This window comes from Octopus bimaculoides, chromosome 2 (assembly GCF_046866305.1).
Source record: "Octopus bimaculoides isolate indiv1 chromosome 2, ASM4686630v1, whole genome shotgun sequence".
Taxonomy (NCBI): Eukaryota; Metazoa; Mollusca; class Cephalopoda; order Octopoda; family Octopodidae; genus Octopus; species Octopus bimaculoides.
In genome coordinates this window covers 152,325,398-152,350,887 of record NC_142929.1, presented here as the reverse complement: position 1 = coordinate 152,350,887, position 25,490 = coordinate 152,325,398, and the positions used below count along the sequence as shown (strand labels likewise).

The window sequence follows — 25,490 nt, the reverse complement described above, 5'->3', positions numbered from 1 at the left end:
AAGATCTGTCAGGAAGACAAAAAAATTGTATGTGTGCGTAAGGGCTAATTTGGGATTAAAATGCCTTATGATATTTCCTTATATCCTTTTACTGTAAAATTCTGCAAGTTCACCACCTTAAGTGATCAGTCTTAGATCAGTCTTTTAAAAAATATGAATTTAATCTATATAATTTATACATTGCAAGTAAAGATACTATTATGCTCATTAGATGGTTAGAGTTATTCTTTGGTTGCTGAATAGGGAGAAAGATGCTTCAAATAATCGAAAATGCAATCCTTCAGAGCAAACAAAGAAACAGACAACTGAAACAATGACACATACACACTATGAAATGAAATATACAAATTCACATGTTCATGCCCAGTGGCTTCGAAGTTTCAGCTTGTTCACCTTTATCATTCTGTTGAAGGCAAGTAAGTCAAAGCTTCAAAATTACTGTCAGCCTTTTTTATCCTCATAAAAGAGAGCAAATATGTACTGTGCTAGAAAGTATTGAGTAATTTTTTTTGACCTAATGTTAAACTGTGTTTTTTATATATAACTAGGCATAAAAACAAACATCGGTGCCACATAAAAGCTCCTGTGTGGTACCATGTAAAAGCACCCATGCAGTGCCATGGAGTCCTGTGTTGTATAAATGCATGTACACGTATGTGTGTGTGTACCTTTATGTTATATCTTTTCATTTACTCCCTGATGTATTACGTATTTTGTGTTTTTCATTTGTCTAAATATATCTTTTTCTAGTGTTGTTTTCTCTCCATTCAGATTGACTCCTTGAAGGGTTACACCATTACTGGTGAGCGAAAATTTGTGATAGATCCTTTGACCACATCTACTACAAATTCATCCCTGGAAAATATTGCAGCCCTCAAAAATCCTTTTGAATGGATGCCTGATGAAGTTTTCCACAACTTACAAAATTTAGCTATGAGATTCAGCTGGTTTACTGAAATTTTTGTTAATCTGACCAAAGAAGGCAAAGATTCTTCTTTGAAACTGTTGTTTGACTCCCAATACCCTGAACAATACAATAGTCTTCCAACAAAACTGAATGTTCTCACTCCATTGCAAATACTATGCTTTTGGCGAGCATTAAGACCAAAAGAATTTTTACTAGAAGCTACTTCTTATATTAGTACTGTTCTTGGAAGCAAGTAAGTATATATTATTTTCACTACTCTATTATATTCAGTCTTGTTTGTTTGCTAGTCTGACACTTTTCACACGCAATTTTCTTTTTATACTGGTGAGAAAGAAAACAAGTCTGTTTCTGTTCTGAGGAAGTCTTCACCAAAATGAATCTCGTATTATTCTAGGGATATTGCACATACAAAATCAAAGAGTTATGGTTCAACAAAGCATTACTGCTTAATAATAATAATAAAATTCATTATTATTATTGTTGTTATTATCATGATCAAGAGTGACCTAGGGCTAAACAACAACTTACCCAAGAGTTGTCAGTCGGACTAGATCCCACACTATAGGCAGCTCACTTATCTGTCAGTGCAACTAGATTTTCTTTTAGCCATAACAGCTAAGACTACACTGGAGTCCTCCCTTCAGAATTGAACACTTAATCTTTTATATTGGCCAAAGATTTAAGGTATATTTTTTTCCTTATATTTATATGTGCCATCTCTAGTTGGTAGATCAACAAACTGGTTGAAGACTCATTCACCATCACATAACAACCACTGGCTTACAGACACCAATACACTACATTTACCAACAGACTACAATTTATGGCCCCCAGACATACTATTTCTTCCCTCTTCCTCTTCAACTATAATGACTCTGCTCCTTTGAACTAGCAAACTCTATACCATCCCTACCTAATGCACCCATCTCTCAAAATCCCACACTAAGTACTTTACTCAGTATTTACATCCCAGAACTACCACTCTATAGAACTTTCTCCTTGCACATATTTTTGCTGTAGGTTTCAGCCTACAGAAATTGGAACCGAATAACCTCACCAATATGGGAGTGTAATAATTCGACCGTGCGAACCAAAGGAGATGGCGACATAGACAGAAAAGGCTCCTTTTTACCATATCGCACAGTCGAACACAAAAACAAATATATATAACATAAAGCTCATAATGAGAGATACAAGCCATAGTGCCAGTAAAAGAACAGATTAGGACAGACAACCGATATATAAGAGAGTAAGTTTATTAACATAGTGAATCTGCATAGGCCATGGATACTGTCACCTCACCTCTAACTTTACTTTGAGCAATGTGCCTAACTTTCTGCCTATCTTAACACACCACCTGTGTGTGTGTGCGCACGTGCGTGCATGTGTGCACTTGTGTTTGTTTATATATGTGTGTAATTTATCACAGTTCTTTCTGTTGCAAACATTCAAGCCAAATTCTAACTTCCCTTCTCACAAATGTTTTTCCTGTAGAAACGAACGAGCAGACATTCAGATCAAGCATCCACCACATCAATCTCACCAACCTGAGTGGACTAAAAAGGACATATCTCTAACTAAATTGCTAAAAAAAATTAATAATAATACTGTTAAACAGTGATTTTTAATCATAACACATTAAAGACAATTGTAAGAAGTGAAATCTTATAACAATCAAATAATGACACAATTATTTTCATTCTCTATTTGTTTATTCTTCATATTTTCTATGAAATAATATTTGATATTGATTTCTGTTTAACATGAGTTCACCTTTCTACAAGAATTTCTTCTTTCATTTTTCCTTCAGATTTGTTACTAACTTTCTCCCGAACATTCCACTTGTAGTCACCATGACCAATCCTACATACCCCATTCTTGTGCTTACCAACACCCAAAGTGGAGAAGCTGATGTCTTCTTTTCAAATTTTTTTAAAGGACAAAAATATGAAATGATTTCTTTACATGTCTCAACCTGTTCTTCTTCGGCTGAGACAGCACTGAGGAAATACATCTGGCAGAAAATGCCTCAGGTAAATACAGAAGAAGAGTGCGTGCGTGCGTGCGTGCGTGCGTGCGTGCGTGCGTGTGTGTGTGTGTGTGTGTGTGTGTGTGTGTGTGTGTGTGTGTGCGCGTGTGTGCGTGCGTGCGTGCGTGCGTGCGTGCGTGCGTGCGTGCGTGCGTGCGTGCGTGCGTGCGTGCGTGCGTGCGTGCGTGCGTGCGTGCGTGCGCGCGCGCGCTTGTGTTTGTTTATATGTATATGTAATTTATTAGCCAGAAATACAAAGTGACTGTCATTTTAAGTTTTGTCAGTTAAACAAGTTATTACTGACAAAACACCAATCACAGTCAATCACAATTTCTATCTAATGAATTATTTTCACTCTACATATATATGTAGTCCTTTCTAATTGAATGTTACTTGCTTTTAATAATTTTTTTTTTAATTCAAGTGGTGTGTGTGTGTGTCTTATATACATTACAGACGCCACATTATTTTTTTCATACTCACTACCGAATACTCTGTAAACAGTTTCTACTACTCTATAGAGAATACAATGTACTGTATAGATATTAGGAAGGTTTGTGGCTAAATAGTCAGGCCATGTAGCACATTATATTCCTGAACAAAACATTTCATTTTAATGTTGCTCCAATCTACTCAATTGAAAATGAATACCACTAACAGTTTGGTATTAACCCTGTTATGGATTAATATCTCATTCAGTAGAGAGTATTGTTTTTACTGTTTCTTATACACAGTGGAAACCAGGATGAGCTTTAGCCTAATCAGCCTAAAAGTTCATGACCAAGTCTTCTAGAGACATTAGCAAATATTCTACAGAAAGTATCAAGTTCTTGACATTCTCTTTCAAGTACTTCATAGATACTCTTTATAATCAAGAGAACTTTGTCTTATGAAATCAAATACATTGTAGCAAGGATGGGGTTATGATGCCATAAAACTAGACACTGTATAACTAGAGACACAGGAAACATCAATTAGCTAGAAACAACTATATAATTGGAGACATTGTGTAATTTAAAATCACTGAATAGCTAATAGTGCTATATACACTAGAGACACTATATTGCTGGAGGCACCTTATAACTAAAGATAATTAGAGCTGATAAGCTATGTAACTAGAGACAACATATTACAAAGAACATGATAATTATGCATATTATATGATTAGAATCACTCTATGTATAGGTGCTGGCATAGTTGTGTGGTAAGAAGTTTGTTTCCCAACCACATGCTTCCAGGTTCAGTCCCATTGTGTGGCACCGTGGTCAAGTGTCTTCTACTATAGCCTTAAACCAACTAAAGCCTCGTTAGTGGATTTGGTAGACAGAAATTGAAAGTTCATCATATATATGTGTGTGTGTATATGTGTGACACAGATGTAGATGAGAGAGAAAGAAGGTGTGTAAGAGATTCTAATAAGGGATTTTTTACATTCCTAGAACTTAAAAATTTACTACATGTGTATTTAAACTGATGTGTAATATTTATTTATCAAGGACGTATGGATAATTCTGAAGAATGCTCACAATTGGCCTTCACTCCTGTTGAAAGTCTCTTCATGGCTCTTAGAAAAGACAGTACCAAATCCTATGTTCCGCTGTTGCTTGTCTGTTGATGTAGACTTCAAAGATCTTCCAACTCAACTTCTGGATAGTTGTTTCAAAATCTTTATTAATTCTCCAATGGTGAGATTGTAATTTTAGTTTGTCTTATTGTTCTATTGAGCCATTTCTGGTTCACCAGTTTTCTAATTAAATATGCACTGAATATTGATAGAATGAGTGTGAGACATTAGGCATATAGACTGTGAAATTTGGTTTATGTAATCATTGAGCAAGATTATAATTTTTGGATTGCTAATCTCATCTCTAGAGATGAAAATCTTCAATATTTATATTTACTTTTTACACCACATCTGATTCCTCTTATGCCTAACTTTTCTCTCAAGATGCACACACTCTGACAAACATGCTCACTGACATTGCACATCCAGCAAAGCATACTGGCTTTATTTCTTTCAAGCCTGTGCATGTCCTCAGCTGTTACAGGCCATGTTTCACTGCCATATAGCATAGCTGTCTGCACACAGGCATCGTGCAATCTGCCTTTCATTCTGAGAAAGAGGTCCTTTGTTGCCAGCATGGGTAGGAGCTCTCTGAACTTTGCCCAGCCTAATCTTATTCTAACAGCTGCACTCTCAGCACATTTTCTTCTACTACTAACTTGATCAGCTAAATAACAGAAATTATCTACTACCTCTGGCTTACCCCACTGGCAGTTGATGGAGTCTATTTTCTGCACATTTTCAGGATTTATTGTACCTGTGCACCCTCCACATACAAAAGTTAGTTTCCCTGTTAACCTTCCCCTGATGTTGCTGCACCTTTTATGTGTCCAAAGCTTACACTGGGTGCATCTTATGGAGTTCCTACCGCCACCTTTTCTGCAGATTGAGCAGGGCCATCTACCTGAAGGGATTTGTGATTTGTCTGTCTTCCAACTTACTATGACTGTGGTTCCCTACCTGGAACTTCTTCTCTAGTCACAAAATCAAACTGCATTTTATCTAGACTAACTCTCTCCCCAGTAGGATGAAATAAGTTAAAACACAACACAACAGGCTCAAATAAGATTCCTACAGTCTCCAAAACCCTCACACAAAAACCCAGCTCCAATAATACAAGCAATTCAGGAAAATGCACAACTTTGCAACATAAGCCAAAATGATAACAACAACATCAATGAATCAAACAGAAAGTGCCATTGTCACTTTTCCAATATCATTTGAAGAGATACACTTCTCATTCACTCATGCATGCATACACACACATACACACACTCAGAAAATCAAGTATGTAAATATTACAAAAATCTAAAAGAATTTACAATACATTGTGATAGATACAAGGTCTGATCAATAAGGATCCGTACTGTTGCCATAGTATTGAAGCTAAAGCATGCAGACTGAAGCTGCTTGGCAAAGATTGACCTTAAACACTGCTGTGCATGTTTACTAAGTTTTAACATCTAGCTCACTTCCGCTGTATATAACAGTGCTTGGACGGAATGTGTGTAATGTGTGATCGTCGCATTGACCATCACAAAGAAAGTTGTCATGGCGATACTTGTTCAGAGGCCTACGCAAAGGTGCAGAAAGTGTATGGAGAGGAGTGTATGAGCCGCACACAAATGTATAAGTGTTTCAGATGTTTCCAAGATGGCTGAAAAAATGTCGATATTGACGAACATTCTGGGAAGCCTGTATCCAGCAAAACTGAAAAAAACATTGCATATGTTCATGTAGCTGTGAGGGGAAATCATTGAATCACCATCCGTGAGTTATCAGAGGATGTGCAGATTAACTACAATTCACTTCAGTCCATTATCACTGAAGATTTGTGTATGTGACACATGTCTGCCAAGTTTGTGCCAAAACTGTTTTCAGTTGACCAAAAAGACAGTCGGGTTTCAGTTGCACAAGATCTGCTTGATTGTGTTAAGAACGATGGAAACTTTTTAAAAACTTTGTGTAGACCTCTCAGCAGGTATCGCCAAGCTTTTGGCAAAATTTGATGCAGATTTCTCTGCTCAACTTTCTCTGTTATGGTCAATGCAATGATCACATGCTACACACCTTCCTTCCTAGCACTGCTGTAAACAGCAGAAGTGAGCTAGAATGTTAAAACTTAGTGTGCATGCACAGCAGCATTCAAGGTCAATCTGAGACAAGCAGCTTCACTCTGCGTGCTTTAGCTTCGTTACTATGGCAACAGTTCAAATATTTATTGGTCAAACTACATATATTCTTATATATCTGTCATATCGACAGTTCTGGTTCATTAATTTTAGTGTTATGTGTACAAGTGCAACTGTGTGTTTGTTTATCATCATCACATATATATATTGTTGTTTCAGCATGCCAAAGACGACCTACAGTGGTCATCCACTCAGTTGAATCCAGATATTTTAAACATGAACTCTAGTACACATTGGCCATTGCTTCTGTACAATATTTGCCTGTTGTATACAACTTTTCACTTACGAACAAACATGATTCATGGTTGGGCGAATGCAGACGATGTTGAAAATATTAACTCCACAGACTTGCAAGTAAGTATTTTCTGTTGTTTTGTTAGAAATGATCATGAATTCTAGCTTCAACACAATTTCATAAATGTATGAGAAGTTATTTGTTTTATTTAATTGATCAGTTTTTGACAGGTACTTATTCTTATTGCCCCACTCCACTGAAGGATGAAAAGCAAAAGCTACACTGGCAGAATTTCAACTTAAAATATAAAGTGATATAATCAAATATTACAACACATTTCATCTGAGGTTCTATTGTTTTTGTCATCTACTGCTCTTTTTACCAGAAATAGAAGTGATGATACTAATAATCCTTTCTACTATAGGCACAAGGATTGAAATTTTAGGAGAGGGGACTAGTTGATTACATCAACAGCAGTGCTCAATTGGTAATTAATTTATTGATCCTGAAAGGATGAAAAGCAAAGTGGACCACAGCAGAATTTTAACTCAGAACATACAAATGGACAAAATGCCGCTAAGCTTACCACCCTAATGATGATACTAATAATAACAGTAACAATAATTGTTTCTAATTTAGACAAAAACTAGCAGCTTTTAAGAGGTGGTGGTTTAGCCAATACCATCAACCCCAGTACTTAACTGATACTCTATTTTATCAACCCAAGAGGGATGAAATGCAAAGTTAAGCACAGCAGGATTTGAAGTCAGAACAGAAAGAGCTAGAGCAAATCTTACAAGGCATTTTTTACAAAGTGGATGTAAAAAATGTGAAGTTTAGTACAACAAAATTATTTTTTTTAATGGAGTATTCTATATAAAGCATACAAATAATAATATCAAATAAAACAATTAGAGCCAATTATACCCTGGTGAAAAGTCACCACCTAAGTTGAATCAAAGCACCCCATGGCTCCAACTACCTTCCCATCCTTTACAGGAATTTGGGATTTTCAAACGCGCCCACAAGCAGTCTTGAGTCAGATAAGCTGTGAAGAGCTTACATCCTCTAATACATAACCTCTTAAATGTCCATAGATTACTGATGTACTCTTTACCAAAGGTTTATTTTTCAGGGTGGTGGTGGTTGTTGTTGCTTCTACCAAGGCTAGAAGTTTGGTGGATGGGTTTGTTTAGTTTTTAGATGCTGTTTGTATCAGGGTTGTGGAGTCATCTAAAGGTTGACTCCTTCAGAAGGCTCTAATATCATTTGATGGGAACACCGTACAAAAAAAATACATAGAACAAGGCTATAACTTTAAATACCTTTAATGTCGGCCTCACACACACACACACACACACACATATATATATATACATATATATATATATATAAGCTGAATGATAAATGGAAGGAGTTTGATGCGTGGAGGCCATGATCTTCTTCTGTGCATTACCTCATGTCTGCTAGTCGCCACGTGTCATAAGAGAGCCAACTAGACCATGCCCTTGCGTTCCGACGTCTAGATACCAGAAGATTAAGTCGCAAGGCCTCATATCAGAATCTCACCACTCAAATGCCATCTAGCATGAGCTTGTTTAAACCTGCTTTCAAGGGAGGTAACTGCACCTACAAGTTAATTATATTTACCTCAATACTTGAGTGGTACCTTATCAACACCACCACCAACTCCAGAAAGCTGAAAGGCAAAGTTGACTTAATGGGACTTTTGGGTTCAGAACATATAGTGCTGAACAGATATTGAAATGATTCTGCCAATTCACAATAATACTACAATGGAATCGCAGAAACAGTACAATGGCAGGATAATTGATCACATGATTTACTTATATAATGTGTCACATTATTTAATACTATTTCCACCATCATCATTACTATGAATTCTGACATCCATTTCTCTCTACTATAATTGATTGGATGGGATCTTCACTATAGGAAATTGCCTCTCATTTGAATCCTACACCTGTGGATCCTAGCATCCTGAGATATGACATCACCACTTTTTGCCATATTTCGTTGGCCATAGATAACTACTGTCATCATATGACACATCTTTCAGCCATCACTCAGTATCTATTTCCATCATGTATCTATATATTTGCATATTTTAAACTTAATATTTACTGGACAGTAAAGTACTTTATTGAATACACAACCTCAGATCGTTAAAATGGAAGTGGCTAAAGTCATGTTTAGTTTGACTAATCCAACCAGTTTGTTCTAATAATACATCTTTGTTCTGAAAACATCTTTGGAAAAAAATCTCTTTTTCCTTTTGAATCTAATTTTCAGGAAGCGATAAAATTTGCAGGATTTGACTTCAGAAGATTTTCAAAATTGACCATTCCCAGTGATACACAGATGCCTATTTCTTTGTCTGCAATCAGATATGTTTTTTCTGAGGTAATTATCAACATAAATTGTTATTCTCATTATCATCCCTAGTAAACTCACTATTAACACCTTCAGCAATATCATCACCCCTAACATGATCACTATGTTCATTACTTTGACCACCACCATCTCTTTATCTCTGTTTCCATCATCATTCCATTTTTACGCACCACTTTTTATTTAGACTGTTGTTTCACTTGTCTAGTGGCATTCTTTGCCCATTTCTAAACACACATTATACATGCATCTTGGTTTGAGGGATATTTATTCCATCAGTTCTTGATTAGTGATCACATTTTCAACACCTTCTGACATTATCACTTGGCTACCAGGGAATGTCCAGAATTTTTTGATCCACATTAAAGCAGGCTGTTTATGTTTTTACTCTTGTTATCCATGTAAGTTCTCCAAGCAAATAGAAATTATTCCATTTTACTATTTGCTGAGAATTTGCTCTAAGTTTACATCTTACTCTCAGGTGAATCTGTCATACCCATGATGAAGCATTCTCTGCTTCTTTTTGGTTGTGGGTCTAACTATAAAACTACATCATCCTACTTCCAAATGATATTATATACCACCATCCTTGTGCCGTACATGATTCTCTAAGTCTTTAGGTTAGGCATTTCATTTCATATTACCTTCCCAAAGCTCCATTAAATCATTATACATGCCAACTTACATACATTCTCTCTCTCTCTCTCTCTCTCTCTCCTCACCCTCTCCCTCTCCGTACTATATGTGAGTAGCCAAATGGAATCTTCTGTAGGAACCTGCTCTACAGCCCTCACTTTATAGTAATCCCCTCGTCACCTACCCCATGGCTCATAGTCCTGCTGCAGACTGCATAGCAATCTGTTCAAGTGGCACAAAAGAAAACACTCAGTCCATGCTGTAAAGTGGTAGGCTTTAGGAAGGTCATCCAACCATAAAAGTCATGCCAAAGCAGACATTGGAGCTCAATGCAGTCCCTTGGCACATCATTTCCTGTCAAACCATTCAGCCATGCCAGGATGGAACATGGATGTTAACTGATGGTGATGATGATGATGATATATATACTATATACACATACTATATATACACATGATGTGAGCATGGGTTAGATGAGGACTATTTGAGGCTGCATTTTATTACTGGCTGCCCTTTCATTCAACATCTTCTACCTGTTTTCCAAATAAGAGATCTTTTATTCCACATGTATATTGTCTGTCTTTAATACCTGCTGCAGATAATATTTGGTCGTTATTTACAACATACAAGAGATCAGATCTGTTTAAAAGGAATGGTTGAATATCTCGTCTCAGCGAATTCTCTCAAGAAGGACTTTGAATATAGCAAATGTAAGTAGGCTGCTTTTAATATTTAACAACAACAAAAAGGGATAAAATTATCATTTTTTCAGACTTTTAATATTATCTTTAAAGGTGAATTTTGGATAAAATTATCGTTTTTTCAGACTATTAATGTTGTCTTTAAAGATGAATTTTTACATACACACACACACACATACACACTTGCACATATATACACATACATATATTTCACTATGTTGGACCGCTAAACTCTACATGTTTTTTTTTTTTTGTTTTTTGTTTTTTTCTCTATTTATTTCCTCTCATTCCTTTCTGTTGAAGGGTGTAGGCTAGAAACATAAAAGACTTTTCCATTTTTCCCAAGTGTCAAACTAATACACTTGCTTGTTGTCTTCATCTTTTGTTTTTCTATAAATCTGAACTATATATATATTTATACATACACACATACATAAATAAATACACACACACACACACACATCCATCCATCCATCCATCCATCTATCTATCTATCTATCTATCTATCCTCAGTCAGTTTGATTTAAGCATCATTGGGTGTCTTTTTCTCGGATGTGTACTTAGTTCCAGACTGAATGTCAACTTAGAAACTTTATTTCTAAACTATTTACAATCCCAGTATGTCAAACTAACACCAAATGTCAAAACTAACACATAAAAGGTCCAGTAAAGAAAACACAAATTTGCATAATCTTACTTAGGCCTTTCACAGATACTGCATTTGACCAGCACAAAGAAACAAGAACAGTAATGTAGACTGACAGAGAAGGACTGTGTATGAAACAGATACACAAGAACAGTTAGTAAGTAAAGTACCCAAGAAGTTCCATCAGTTTGTTGGTTGTTCATGTGATGTAAGATTATAAACCAGCATCATAGTATAACCCACTCTGTAAAAGATTGAATTTAGTGTAGAGTAGGTGTGAAATAAATAATTTTATCTCTATATTTTATCTCAACCAAAAGGAGAAATGCTACTTTTTTATTCTTAGATGTTATCAATGGGCAATATAGATTTTCTTGCACTTTTATAATTTTAAGATTGGATTTACTAACGCATATGAAGGGTGAACACTACTACAGCATTAAAATTTTGATATTGGCAGGGAATTGGGGATTGTGCAAAAGTCTGTAATCAGCATACCAATCTCTGCAAATTATGTATTTTGGAATAATGTATTCCATAGTGAATATGTCTTTGTGTAGGTATATACATATATGCATGCATGAGCGTGCATATACACACATACACACACACACACACACACACACACACACACACACACACACACACACACACACACACACACACACACAATAGAAACTTGGAATTCATTTCATTTTGCAGGCATAAACTGGCATTTCTATTCAAGAATTACAATACTCCATTGTTAATTATGTGTGAAAATTCTATAGTTATTCCAATTAATTCTTATCATTGTACATTTATACTTCAATAGTTTTCTATAACTGAGTTTCCATATTTTTAAGTCTAGGTTTAATGTTTTACAAATTTCATTCATATAACTTTTTATATCAAGTTATACAATCATTCTAAAACTTGTTTATTGTTTCTTTCCTTTTCTTTTCTTACTTTCTCTTTATTTTTCTTACATTTTTTTTCCACTCACTCATATCATTCATATAAGTTTACTTTGAATCAGTGTATGATCATACTTTCTCTCCACCTCCTTTTTTTCTTTATTTTCTTTCATATTATATTTCATTTACATTAAGAATTGATATAGTTTTGCTTTGTCTTTTAATTAATATATTATATGATCATTATAGACCTCATTTTTTTTTTCTATCCCCCTCCCTTCTATTTTCAGACATATCAACAGTATGTTGAATCATATGCATATAAATGTCTGTTAAATCATATGCATATATAAATGTATATTTTTTGTTAATTCCTTAACTACCTGAATAACTAAGAGAGTAAAGCAAAGCTGTAGGAAAATTTTAGCTTCAATTACATATTGTATCACTCTCCTTTTTGTATTGAGTACTTTTCTCAAATTCATATGCACTTGCCTATGATGTGTGTGTGTGTGTGTGTGTGTGTGTGTGTGTGTGTGTGTGTGTGTGTGTGTGTGTGTGTGTGTGTGTGTGTGTGTGTGTGTGTATTCTTCTGTCATTTCCTTTATTTCTCCTACTATTTATTGTCAACCTATTTCTATCCTCAGTGAAATACACAGGTCTGACAGCTTTATATAATAGTCCCAGGAATTTGGCAAACCTTCAGCAAGAACTGGGCAAAATACCAAACCAATTTCTCACTTCACCACAAATGTGCCACTTACATAAGTATCAAGAGGTACAGTTATTTATTTCTTGAATATTTCAATTACTAATGATTGGTCAAATGACTGGTTTGGAGTGATGAATTTAACACATCACTGAAGTATTAAACTGCAGTTGATATAACTGATTTCTGCCTGTAGTTTTACAGAGTAAGACATATAAAAATAAATAGCTTCTTTTAAAAACATCTCACTGGTCATGCATATCTAAAAATTTATTATTTGTGCTTCTGTTGTTGACTATCCTCAACTCAGCAACAATTGTTGTTATGAAGCTCTGTAATGGTTATTCATTCCTGTTAATGGTATAGTTGTTAAGTTCCAGAGCAGTCATGATTCACGAGACATTTGACCAAAGGTGTTCCAACTGTTGACTGTATTCAACCATAGTATACTTAATACTGTATTATCTAATGAGTTCTTTTTTCTTTTTTTAATGGTAGGATGTGATCTGAGATGTGTTGTAAATTTTAAAGTTGCCATTAAATGTTTACCATCTTTAGAAAGAATGTTTTGTAATGCTTGCATCATATTTTCTTTAGGCATTACCAAGAAATGAAGAATATGTTCTGAAACAACTTGATATGTTGCTAACTACTCTACCACCAAAAACATTCCATTTACAGTCACAAACCTCACACATGGCTTCAGTTGGTATGTACCAAATTAAAATCATGACACTAGGTTTAATTTAATACACCGTAATTTAACTAGATTTATAATTTCCTGTGTGTATTTAATACAGAAATATTATCCACTTCTGTTTTATAAACAACAAAATAATTTTGATATTTTCATTTCTTATTTCATATTTACAGCAAAACTAGACATTCTGATTATTGATTCATATCAAAGTTCATCCACTTCTGGGTATGTTACTGTAATTTTGTGTTAGTCTTAACAGGATCTAGAGCGCTGTGCAGGCTGTCTCCAATGGAAAATATTAAAAAGAAGTGATCCCTAGTGTGCAGTTTTACATTTTGAGGCTGTACATTGGGTTTGTATATTCTTAGTGCAACTTTAAAACATCCAAATTTTATACAAAGTCCAGATATTTTCATTTTTCCCTGCATTTATTGACTTCTGCGAGAGTAAACTATTGTTTGATGTGAATTTCCATTATTTATAGATATAGCAACTTGGCAAGTCTCTCCTTCCACATTGTAAAGCTAGGTTTCAGTGATGTGTTCTCTAATTTAGTGTTACTAATCAGATTGCATTTGTGTGATCTCTAATGATGTGACACAAGTCAGATTTCATCAACATAGTCTTTACTGAATTGATTAATTAGTGACTAAGGAAGAAATTCTTACATGGAACCGTCTAATATGATCCATGAGAAAGTATTGTAAATACATCCTGTGCTGATGCCACGCAAAAAAGCACTTGTGCTGGTGCCACGTAAAATGCACTGATGCTGGTGGCACATTTAAAGCACCCAGCACACACTGTAAGGTGGTTGGCATTAGGAAGGACATCCAGCCATAGAAACCAAGCCAAATCAGACTGGAACCTGGTGCAGCTCTCCAGCTTGCCATCTCCGGTCAAACCATCCAATCCATGCCAGCATGAAAAATGAACATTAAAGGATGATGATGACAATGAAATCCAAATTTATATTTCACGATAAATGAAGAAATAAAAATAATTTGCTGTATATCCCCCAACTGAAATATTAATATTGTACGGATGAAATATATATTTGGATAGTAGGCTTCATCATTTCTGCTTTGTTAAATAAGCATTAATACTTTTAATTGCTGTGACCAATACTGTAGAGTCGTGAAAAGCTGCTGGCAACACTCAACCTTTGACATGATTTTGCTCCCTAGCTGAAGCTAATTATTTTCAGTTACATTGATAATATGTTTGAGAATTGTATGAACACAATTTTATTTTTTATTCTGTATAAAAAAAAATAAAAATCTGTTATAACTAATCAAAAGAAACTCGTTCTATATTTCTTGCTTAAAAATATTCCTATTTATAATCAGATGGAGCAACTTCAGTACCACAGGTGATAAAATATTGTCCAGAACAGCAAATTCAAAACTGGAGATCCTGTATTGAAATGTGGCAGTTATGTGTGACATTGATAACCAAACTACCCAGAAACCTTTCAAAGGTAAGTTCTATCACCAAACTTTGGATATTTTTGTTGATCAGAAAACTAAAATTATCTTTGTGCAGGGAATTCACAAAATAGTTTTTATTTCTGCAGCTGAGATATTTGATACCTGTCACCTACAAAAACAGAAAACCATTTTTCTTCCTCACTAAACGCACAAACAGTGGTTAGGGAAGGCTTGACATGAAATTGACTGTTTAAATATCATAAGTATTGGCACAAGTGAATTCAAAAGTTCAATCTTTGATAACATGATAGTGCTAGTTAAGAAACAAATTTTTTATCTTCACTTCTTGGGCTAATTGCTGAATAGCTATGTGGCAATCCTCCAAAATGACAGCTTCCACTTTATGGATGGTGTCATCAACAATTGCGGAATGTGGTCATCCAGGAATAGGAGCAGTTTCTACCGATGTCTGACCACATTTGAACTAGCGATGCCAGTAATTGACTACATTGTATGATGGTGCATCATCACCATAAACTTCTTTCATCTCATCGAAAGTCTCTTTTGGTGTATAACCTTTCAAGTATAAGAACCTGATCACTGATCTGCATTCAACTGCCTCCATTATGCAGATCTGCATTCAACTGCCTCCATTTCAGCAGCCATAAAAGAGAAACGAATACTAGTGGAAAGCTGCAATTTACAATGTGATGTGTAGAGACATGCATGATTATACCTGTACAAGTTCCATTTCCTGCAATAACCAGAAGTGGGTCAGGGGAATCTTTAATGAACACCTCTCATATCTGTCACATTGTTAAAGGTGTATCTTAAAGACTAAGCTTTCTCATTAGGGCTAGAAACTATTTCATTTGTGAGTAGTTAGTTTCTGATGCAATTATATAAAGCTTCACCCATATTAAAGTGCTGCTCACATATATGGAGTTGAACAGCGGCTACATATGAAAACGTTCTGAACAATATTTTTTTTTAAATGGGTCATCTAACTTTTGATAAACTTTCACCCACCAACACACATCACTCACAAACACACTGATGTGATATGTCCTCTCTCAGTCACTTCTATCAGTACTTCTATAGTTCATGTTTTTCTGACCTGTCAAACTGCACATCTCACTAACCAAAATTGGCTGATCCTTTCAACTTTCTTCCACTGGGTCTCACCCTCAGAATTCCATACTAAATACTGTCATTCAAACCTCACTCCCAACAATGACAATTCTCTGGAACCCCGTTCCTGCCAATATTTTGTGACAAATATCCATCTCTAAAAGTCCATCAACCTCAATAACCTCACCACCAAACTGGGAGTATCCTGAAAAGATGTAGGTACTGCTGCTGCCCCTCCTCCCCTTAACATCACCTAACTTTACCTTTTCTTTATTTTCAGGAATATCTTCTAAGCAGAATGTCTAAACTTGGTGGCACCACAGTCTATAACAAATTTATTCTGGAAGAAATATTTCTTCTCCATAAAATAGTTAATGAAGTAAAGACATCAGTCCAGGTTTGAATATTTATTGACTCATTAAGTAAAACATGTATAATAATAATAATGATGATGATGATGATAGTGGTTGCAGCAATGATGATGATGGTGATAGATAATGATTTAAATTCTTTGTTAATCCAAGCATTCACTCACTCAGGCTCATTGGTCAAAACACTACGACTACTGTTTTCACAGATTTATTGTTTATTTTCCCTGTCTTTTTTGCTGGTTCGTAATAACTTCTGAGCTTCTGAATCAGCAACACTTCACTTCTACCCACACTTCTTTGATACAACCAAATGTCTTCCTTTTGTCATCTCTACTCTCTTTCATACCCATATCAAAGCCTGCACTCAACACTTTTACCCAACCCTTTTTCTCATGGTCTGAAATTCTTTAGAACTACTTTCCATATAAGACATTCACTAAAAGTTCAAACTGAACATCAATCAAGAACACTGATTTTGCTCGCATTCCTCCTAAATAAAGCCAAAAAATAAAATCAGCATAAAAAATCTTCTTGGTTTAAATCATAAACTATTGTTGATTACACATAAAGCCAGTATTGTAAGGAAACTGTATAGTTGTTTTAATCAACTCCAACATTTTACTGATATTTATTTTATAACCTGTGAGTGATTGAAGTAAAGATAAACCCAACAGTCATCAATTCCCTCTAGTGACCACTAAACTAATTACTGTAAATACTCCATACATTAAATATATTAACACAAGCTTAACTAGTGTTCTTCATACTGATGGCATTTCTGAATTATTTATCCGCTAAACAATTCTATTTTTCTATGCCAACCAATCTACATTTAATTAGTAATTCTGCTAACATTACATCAGTAAGTATGATGACATCTTTGTTTTGTGAATGAGGTCAGAATATAAGAGAAACATGTCCAGAGTTGTTTATTTGCTGAGACATTGAAAATAATATTAGTTATTGATAATATTGTTTTTTGTTGTTTTTTCCTCACACATAATTATTTTGTAATTAGCTTTCTAATTCTTTAAGCAATTATGTTAATACTGACATACTACCTTTTAATTATGTGAATGCATACTTATGAAATGCTATCTTTTCTATTAAACATATTAACACTAACTTGAATATTGTATATTCTTCTGTATCTGTGTCATGAAAATGATAAGTTTATTAACTACAGAGAATGGCATGTACATTTAAATGAATTATATTCTTACTTTTGAAAATATTTTCTATACCACATAATATTCTATGTCATCATCATAATCATTTCCATGCTAGCATAGGTTGGACACATCAACAGGACCTAATGAGTTGAAGAACTGTGTCATGTTCTAATGTCTGTTTTGGCATGGTTTTTACAGCTGGATGTCTTTCTCGTGCCAACCACTTTATAGAGCATAATTTTTTTTTTTTTTCATTTTATGAAACAAACACTAATGATGTTGCCTCATATATAGAGAGGTGGGGGTAGAAAGAGAAGTGATAAAGTAAACAAACAGAGAGATCTTCACAATCCAAATACTGAAATTACTAAAAGAATGAATAAATTTTTATTTTTATTTTTGCAGGCTGTCAAAACTATCTTTGAAGGAAAGGATTTGGGCAGGAAGTTCTCTGAGGAGATTGTAAATGTAGCCAGAGATATCTTACAACATAAAATCCCTCACACTTGGAACAAACTGATTGGAGAGACGGCCCCTCCATGCACCATTGACTTGATGCAGTGGATTCAACAGTTGCAAAATAGATCTCTTTTCCTTGAAAAAATTATTTATTTTGTGAGTTTCTTTGTAGACTAATTAATGGATTTTTATATCACCATAAATATGGACTGATCTTCATTATCATCATCATCATCGTTTAACGTCCGCTTTCCATGCTAGCATGGGTTGGACGACTTGACTGAGGACTGGTGAAACCGGATGGCAACACCAGGCTCCAGTCTAAATTTGGCAGAGTTTCTACAGCTGGATGCCCTTCCTAACGCCAACCACTCAGAGAGTGTAGTAGGTGCTTTTACGTGTCACCTGCACGAAGGCCAGTCAGGCGATACTGGCAACGGCCACGCTCGAAATGGTGTCTTTTATGTGCCACCCGCACAAGCCAGTCCGGGGGCACTGGCAACGATCTCGCTCGAAAATCCTACGGAGGCCAGTCAGGCGGTACTGGCAACGGCCACGCTCAAAATGGTGCATCTCATGTGCCACCCGCACAAGAGCCAGTCCAGGGGCACTGGCAACGATCTTACTTGGCTTGCCGGGTCTTCTCACGCACAGCACATTTCCAATGGTCTCGGTCAGTAGTCATCGCCTCAGTGAGGCCCAATGTACGAAGGTCTTGCCTCACCACCTCAGCCCAGGTCTTCCTGGGCCTACCTCTTCCACGGGTTCCCTCAACTGTTAGGGTGTGGCACTTTTTCACGCAGCTATCCTCATCCATTCTCACCACATGTCCATACCAGCGCAATCGTCTCTTTTGCACACCACAACTGATGCTTCTAATGTTCAGCTTTTCTCTCAAGATACTTACACTCTGATGGGTATTCACATTGACATTACACATCCAATGGAGCATACTGGCTTCATTCCTTGCGAGCTTACGTATGTCCTCAGCAGTTACAGCCCATGTTTCACTGCCATATAGCATGGCTGTTCGTACACATGCATCATACAGTCTGCCTTTTACTCTGAGTGAGAGTCCCTTTGTCGCCAGCAGGGGTAAGAGCTCTCTAAACTTTGCCCAGGCTATTCTTATTCTAGCAGCTACACTTTCAGCGCACCCACCCCCACTACTAACTTGGTCGCCCAGATAGCGGAAGCTATCGACTACCTCTAGTTTTTCACCCTGGAATGAGATAGAAGTTGTTTCCTGTTTGTTTACAGTCTTTATTGCACCTGTACATCTGCCACAAACAAAAACTAACTTGCTAGTTAACCTGCCTTTGATGTTGCTGCACCTCTTATGTGTCCATAGCTTGCACCGGGTACATCTTATAGAGTTACTACCTACTCCTTTTCTACATACTGAGCAGGGCCATCTACCTGAAGGGGTTTGTGTTTTATCTACCTTCCTACTTATTAGGATTTTGGTTTTAGCTAGGTTGACTCTAAGGCCCTTCAATTCTAGACCTTGCTTCCACACCTGAAACTTCTCCTCTAGTTCTGATAGTGACTCCGCAATTAGGGCAAAGTCATCAGCATAGAGGAGCTCCCAGGGGCAACCTGTCTTGAACTCCTCTGTGATTGCCTGGAGGACTATGATAAATAAGAGGGGGCTGAGGACGGAACCTTGGTGGACCCCTACCTCTACCCGGAATTCATTGCTGTACTCATTTCCAACCCTCACCTTACTGGCAGCATCTCTGTACATGGCTCGCACAGCTCTCACTAACCATTCTCCTAAGTTTCCTCATTGACCACCAGATAAGGGATCGGGGGACCCTGTCAAAGGCTTTCTCCATGTCAACGAAAGCCAGGTACAGAGGTTTATCCTTGGCTAGGTATTTCTCCTGCAGCTGTCTTACTAGAAATAAGGCATCAGTAGTGCTTTTACCTGGCACGAACCCAAACTGCATCTCATCTAAATTGATTCGCTCCCTAATTAGTTGGGCTATGACCCTCTCTGTAACTTTCATAACCTGATCTAACAGCTTGATGCCTCTGTAATTATTTTTATCTAAAGCGTCACCTTTACCTTTGTAGCAGTTGACTATGATGCTGCTACACCAGTCATTGGGTATGACTCCTTCGTGTATCACCTGGTTCGTAATACGGGTGACTAGGCTATAGCCAACACTGCCAGATATTTTGAGCATCTCTGCAGTGATTCAGGACTGAGCCTTTAAAGGATTTAATGTTTAACCCTGAAAACAGCAGGAAAAGGTTACATGAATGTGTGTGCCAAATGGACAAACAAACAAAAGATATCACTTTTCTAAAGGATAATTTTTATATTTATTTTCACTTGAAATAAGTACAATAGCTATAATAATTATCAGTCTCTTGCACAATGAAATTTACAATCTCATTAGCAAAAAGGGCCATAAAATATTCACTTTCTTTTGATGATGTCTACTGTTTAAAGGTTAAGATCTTTACAACTAGTCAAGCTGAAAGGGGCTTTTTTTTTATAATGGCTTAGCAAGGGGAGAAGAGTATCTCCCACAGCTTCCATGTTTGGTGATAGGAACAGTGTAAATTACCCTCACTCAAAGGATATGGACCGAATGCTTGTTGCAACAGAGTGGACTTTGCTTCGGGTGCCCAAGTATCAGTGGGTGGCATTAAACTAATGTCAGAAATTACAATTGTGCTTGTCTAGTCATATATGTAGTTGTTCTTCCACACAATGTGGTACTGCAGTATGCCTTTAGCTATGATAGCCAAAACAAAACATTGGCCCTATAGCTGTGAAGTTGAGTAGCTAGGTTACTGACCATGCAAGCCTGAGTTCATATCTTACTACAGACATGCTGCTGTATCTCTATGTAAAATACATGTCTGTAAGACCAAAGTAAAGTGTATTACAGCTGTATTGGTCCTGCATCGTCTTCACACTTGGCTAGTTAATAGTATGCAAACTGCATTATTCAGCCAACAATGCACAAATGTTCATATTTGCTCACCCATACCATACACATTGTTCCATTTAGTCACAGAAGTATGAACTGTGCCTTTGACTTATTCAAGTCCTTGAATTTCTTTAGGTCGAGTGCTTGTAGTGGTTCACTGTACTTCCACATAGAATCTATTTTACAGCTTAATGGATCCAATCAGTGAAACCATAACCTCTTCAATATGGCGCACATTACCAAGTCATGCTTGCTTATGAATGACGTGTGTGTGTGTGTATTGGAAGATGGACGTTAAACGATGATGATATATGACAAAAAGAACATTGCCACCTAAAAGATAAATAGTTTTTTACAATGATACAAGACCGAAAATGTCTTCTGGAGGAATATAGTTGATTGAACTGATGCTGTGACATAACTAGTTTTAATTTTATTAACTCTGAAATGAAAGTAAAACTGACTTAAGTAAGAACTCAAAATTTAAAAAGGTATAACTTAATATTACCAAGTAACTGATACCCAACCATTTCTGTTGTTCTCTTCATCATCATTTAGCATCTGTTTTCTATACTGATATGGGTTAGACAGTTTGATTGGAACTTATAAACCAGAGAGCTGCACCAGGCTTCTGTCTGTTGTGGCTTGGCTTCTACAACTGGATGCCCTTCGTAACACCAACCACTCCACAGAGTGTACTGTGTGCCTTTTATATGTCACCAGCACAGATGCCCTTAACATGTCACCAGCACAGGTGCCTTTTATATGCCACCAGGACAAAACTAATAAAACAGAAATGAATAAAACTTTGTGTATATTTTAAAAGGTAAACATGACTTTGCTATGAATCAACTAATTAAACAAAAATGTATCCAAAGAATTTACTGCAAATAATCATTGGTTAATCAATGTTTGATTTATAGATGATAGCAATAGAAATTATTTGCAAAGATTGTCACTATCATTTGGTTATGTTAGAATTTTTTTCTTAATATTCTTTTGCAGGGCCGAGAGAAAATGCCTTCCTATTGGCTAGGTGCTTTCTTCAGACCAAAAATGTTTTTATCCATCTTCAGGAGAGAGTTTATCTGCAAAATGTCAATTGAAAATAATGATTATGAAACAATAACAGTTCATACAGTGATCACAGGAAGAGATAAAGATCATGTATTTATTGATTTTTTTTTTTACTTTCTTTCTCTTTTATAGTTAGGCCTTAAAGGGATTATGTCCATAGCCTTCATAGACCCTCTGAGATTGTTGATGTTCTGTTGGATATAAGTTATGGTTGCAAGAAAAACACAAGCAAAGAAAGAGAATTTCTTGAGGATTGACATTCTGGAAATGAGCTGGAAAAATAGTTAATGATAGGTTTGGTGGTGGTTATGGTAGAGTACAGTACAAGAGGAAGAGAAACGAATGAGCAAGGTATCCAAGAGATCTCACTACCACAAGAAATGTAGCCACTGTGGTTTTTATAGAAGGGTGTATCATCATCATCATCAACAACCCCTGGACATTACTGCCTCAGGTTCTAGGACTTGTAGGGTTGGCTACTCGGTTTCCATGACATATTAGTGACCAAGATCACAACATTCCTTCTGAACAGGATGCCAGTCTGTCACAGGGTTACTCATTTACTGCTGAGTGAACTGGAGCAATGTGAAATGAAGTGTTTCATTCAAGAACTCAACACACTGCCCTGGATTCAATACCACAATCTTCAATCTTGAGTCAATAGCAAAGAGACATGAATGCAGAAGAACTAACATTCTACTGTTCTAATATATTATCAAAATGAAAATCCAAGTAACTATATTTCCATATTAACACAATAGTACATTGGCACAGGAACACATACAAAGGTGGGGGGAGTAGCAATGATTAAATTGTCCCCAGTAAATATTTTACCATTTCTAGAGGAAGAAAAGTAAAATTGAACTCTAAAATTGTAGCTGTAGCATTTCAACTCAGAATTTTGATGGATAAATTTGCTTGACTGTCTATATAAAGTTGATGTTAAATGAAAACTCATTAAACACAACTGTATTTCTGTTACTTAGGTTATCAAGTTATTGTTAGGGATAGCTGTAGCAATAGTATAGCAGCTAAAACAGAGAGGAAATTAAAGAATACCAGGGAGTTGTTAGTTTTGTTATCAATAAAGGATTTCTCTCTTTTTCTATGAGATGCAAAACTGCTTGAAGAAAGAATATTTTCAGATATAGTGTGCCCTGGACTATATAAATATTCTTTTCTTTTATTTATTTCAGTCATTTGACTGTGGCCATGCTGGAGCACTGCTTTGAAATCGACCCACAAGACTTATTTTTTTTAAGCCTAGTACTTATCCTATCAGTCTCTACTGAAGAACTAAAGTTACAGGGACATAAACACACCAACACTGGCTGTCAAAGTGATTTTGGGAGGGACACAAACACCAAGACACACACAAACATATATATACATATATCCGATGGGCTTCTTTCAGTTTCCATCTACCAAATCCACTCACAAGGCTTTGGTTGGCCCAAAGCTATAGAAGACACTTGCCCAAGGTGCCACACAGTGGGATTGAACCTGGAACCATGTGGTTGGAAAGCAAGCTTCTTACCACACAGTCACACCTGTGCCTTTCAGACAGGTGTGTCTACATAAATATGATGCCCAATTTGAAACACCTGAGATATTTATAATTTAGAGTCATTTCTTGGAGACATTTTATTATTATACTCTCTAGGCCATACTTTGTTGTTATGTCAAAGTTCCCAACTGGTCAAGACTACAGCATGCTTTCAATCACTTTTTGAAATTGTTCACTTTGGTTCTGCAGATGGCCTTAGGAAAGGTATGAACATCACAGTAGTAACATGTGAGATAAAAAAAAAAAAAAAGTGATGTGTGCTGTGGTATAGAAAGGCCAAGGGAGGTGTTATTTCAAATTGTTGAAGCTCATGGATGAGATGATGCAGGATTAAGACAAAAGTTTTTTTCTGTATTACAACCATCCAATTCATACGAATTTGAAATAATGGATGTTAGAATGATGATAGTCATAGATCTGATGATTTGGTGAGCGTGTTTCATTACCCATCATTTCTTTGTTTTTGTTTTGTGTGTGTATTCCGTTAATCACATGATCTTGTTTTATATTTAAAGATACGAGAGCCACCAGCTGAAGGAGTTTTCATTTATGGAATCTACGCATGGGATTTCTTTTGGGACAGAACTTCTGGACAGGTGTTAGATACAGTTACAAAAGGATCACCAACTCAATTACCAATAGTTCATGTATATTACAGTCTGAATGTGAAGGAGAACATCTACCCATGTCCTGTCTATGGATCGCGCTCCAATGACAATAAATCAGTACTAGAGGTTGACATTTATAAAGAAAACACATCACCAATTCATTGGTCCCTCCAAGGTATTATGGCAACTCTACAACCTTTCTAAATTATAGATAACGTAATTATAGATGTCATCTGTAAAAAAATATATGTATTTCTAGGCTGGTGCATTAAGATGTTATACCCTACTGCACTTCACAATATATCTATAGACAGGTGTATATCAGTGCTGCTATGTTGATATTTCATGAGCAACTGTGTAACCTCTTTAACTATCCAGAGATAAGCCCTTAGTAATAATGAGTTTGTAAGTAAACTTGATGTACTGTGTATGGCATTGAAACAAAACACTATAGATGTTCTAGTAATTGAACTCGCTATCAAGAATGTTTTATATATGCAAACTGACCTATCAGTTTACTTAAGTTCAATAATAGCAGGTTTATAAACAACTTATCTATAGATAGACAGAGGTTACTCAGTTGCTGACGAAATCCCAATACAGTTGGAATTAGTCTGGCTGATTCTTCTTTTTCTATCCACATAGCCACAAGTTGCTTACATCTATTACATGCTTTGTTGGCTAAAATCTATCGATATATTCTGTAGTATTGTGTAGTATCAACATCATGACCAGCACCATCATGTCCACTTTCCAAGGTTGGCATGGGTTGAGTAGGTCAAGAGAATAAATGGAGCAGAGGAAATCAGTGTCTTAGTTTTGGCATGGTTTCTACAGCTGGATGCCCTTCCTAATGGCAACTGCTTTATAGAGCGTACTGAGTGCACTTCATGGCAAGTGGGGGGGACACCACACAGATACACACACAACAAGCTTCTTTCAGTTTCTATCAAATCCACTCTCAAAGCTTTGGTCAGCCCGAGGCTTATAAGAGAAGACATTTGCCCAAAGTGCTGTATAGTGGGACTGAACCCAAGACAACATGGTTGGGAAGCAAACTTCTTAGCTACATCTGAAAC

At 36.2% G+C, this 25,490-nt stretch overlaps 1 protein-coding gene across 1 annotated transcript in view; it reads left to right on the top strand.

Annotated features, from left to right (window-relative positions):
• Nucleotides 1-25,243, top strand: part of LOC106872129 (uncharacterized) — a 185,982-nt gene extending 160,739 nt beyond the window's left edge. Inside the window, exons 82-94 of the mRNA XM_052965662.2 lie at nt 772-1,160; nt 2,739-2,961; nt 4,454-4,642; nt 6,873-7,067; nt 9,262-9,372; nt 10,595-10,706; nt 12,887-13,017; nt 13,546-13,657; nt 14,998-15,128; nt 16,490-16,606; nt 18,158-18,367; nt 22,165-22,326; nt 24,319-25,243. Coding sequence (XP_052821622.2) covers nt 772-1,160; nt 2,739-2,961; nt 4,454-4,642; nt 6,873-7,067; nt 9,262-9,372; nt 10,595-10,706; nt 12,887-13,017; nt 13,546-13,657; nt 14,998-15,128; nt 16,490-16,606; nt 18,158-18,367; nt 22,165-22,326; nt 24,319-24,615 — 2,379 coding nt within the window. The 3' untranslated portion in view covers nt 24,616-25,243. The remainder of the gene's footprint in view (nt 1-771; nt 1,161-2,738; nt 2,962-4,453; nt 4,643-6,872; nt 7,068-9,261; nt 9,373-10,594; nt 10,707-12,886; nt 13,018-13,545; nt 13,658-14,997; nt 15,129-16,489; nt 16,607-18,157; nt 18,368-22,164; nt 22,327-24,318) is intronic.
• The last annotated feature ends 247 nt before the right edge of the window (nt 25,244-25,490 follow it).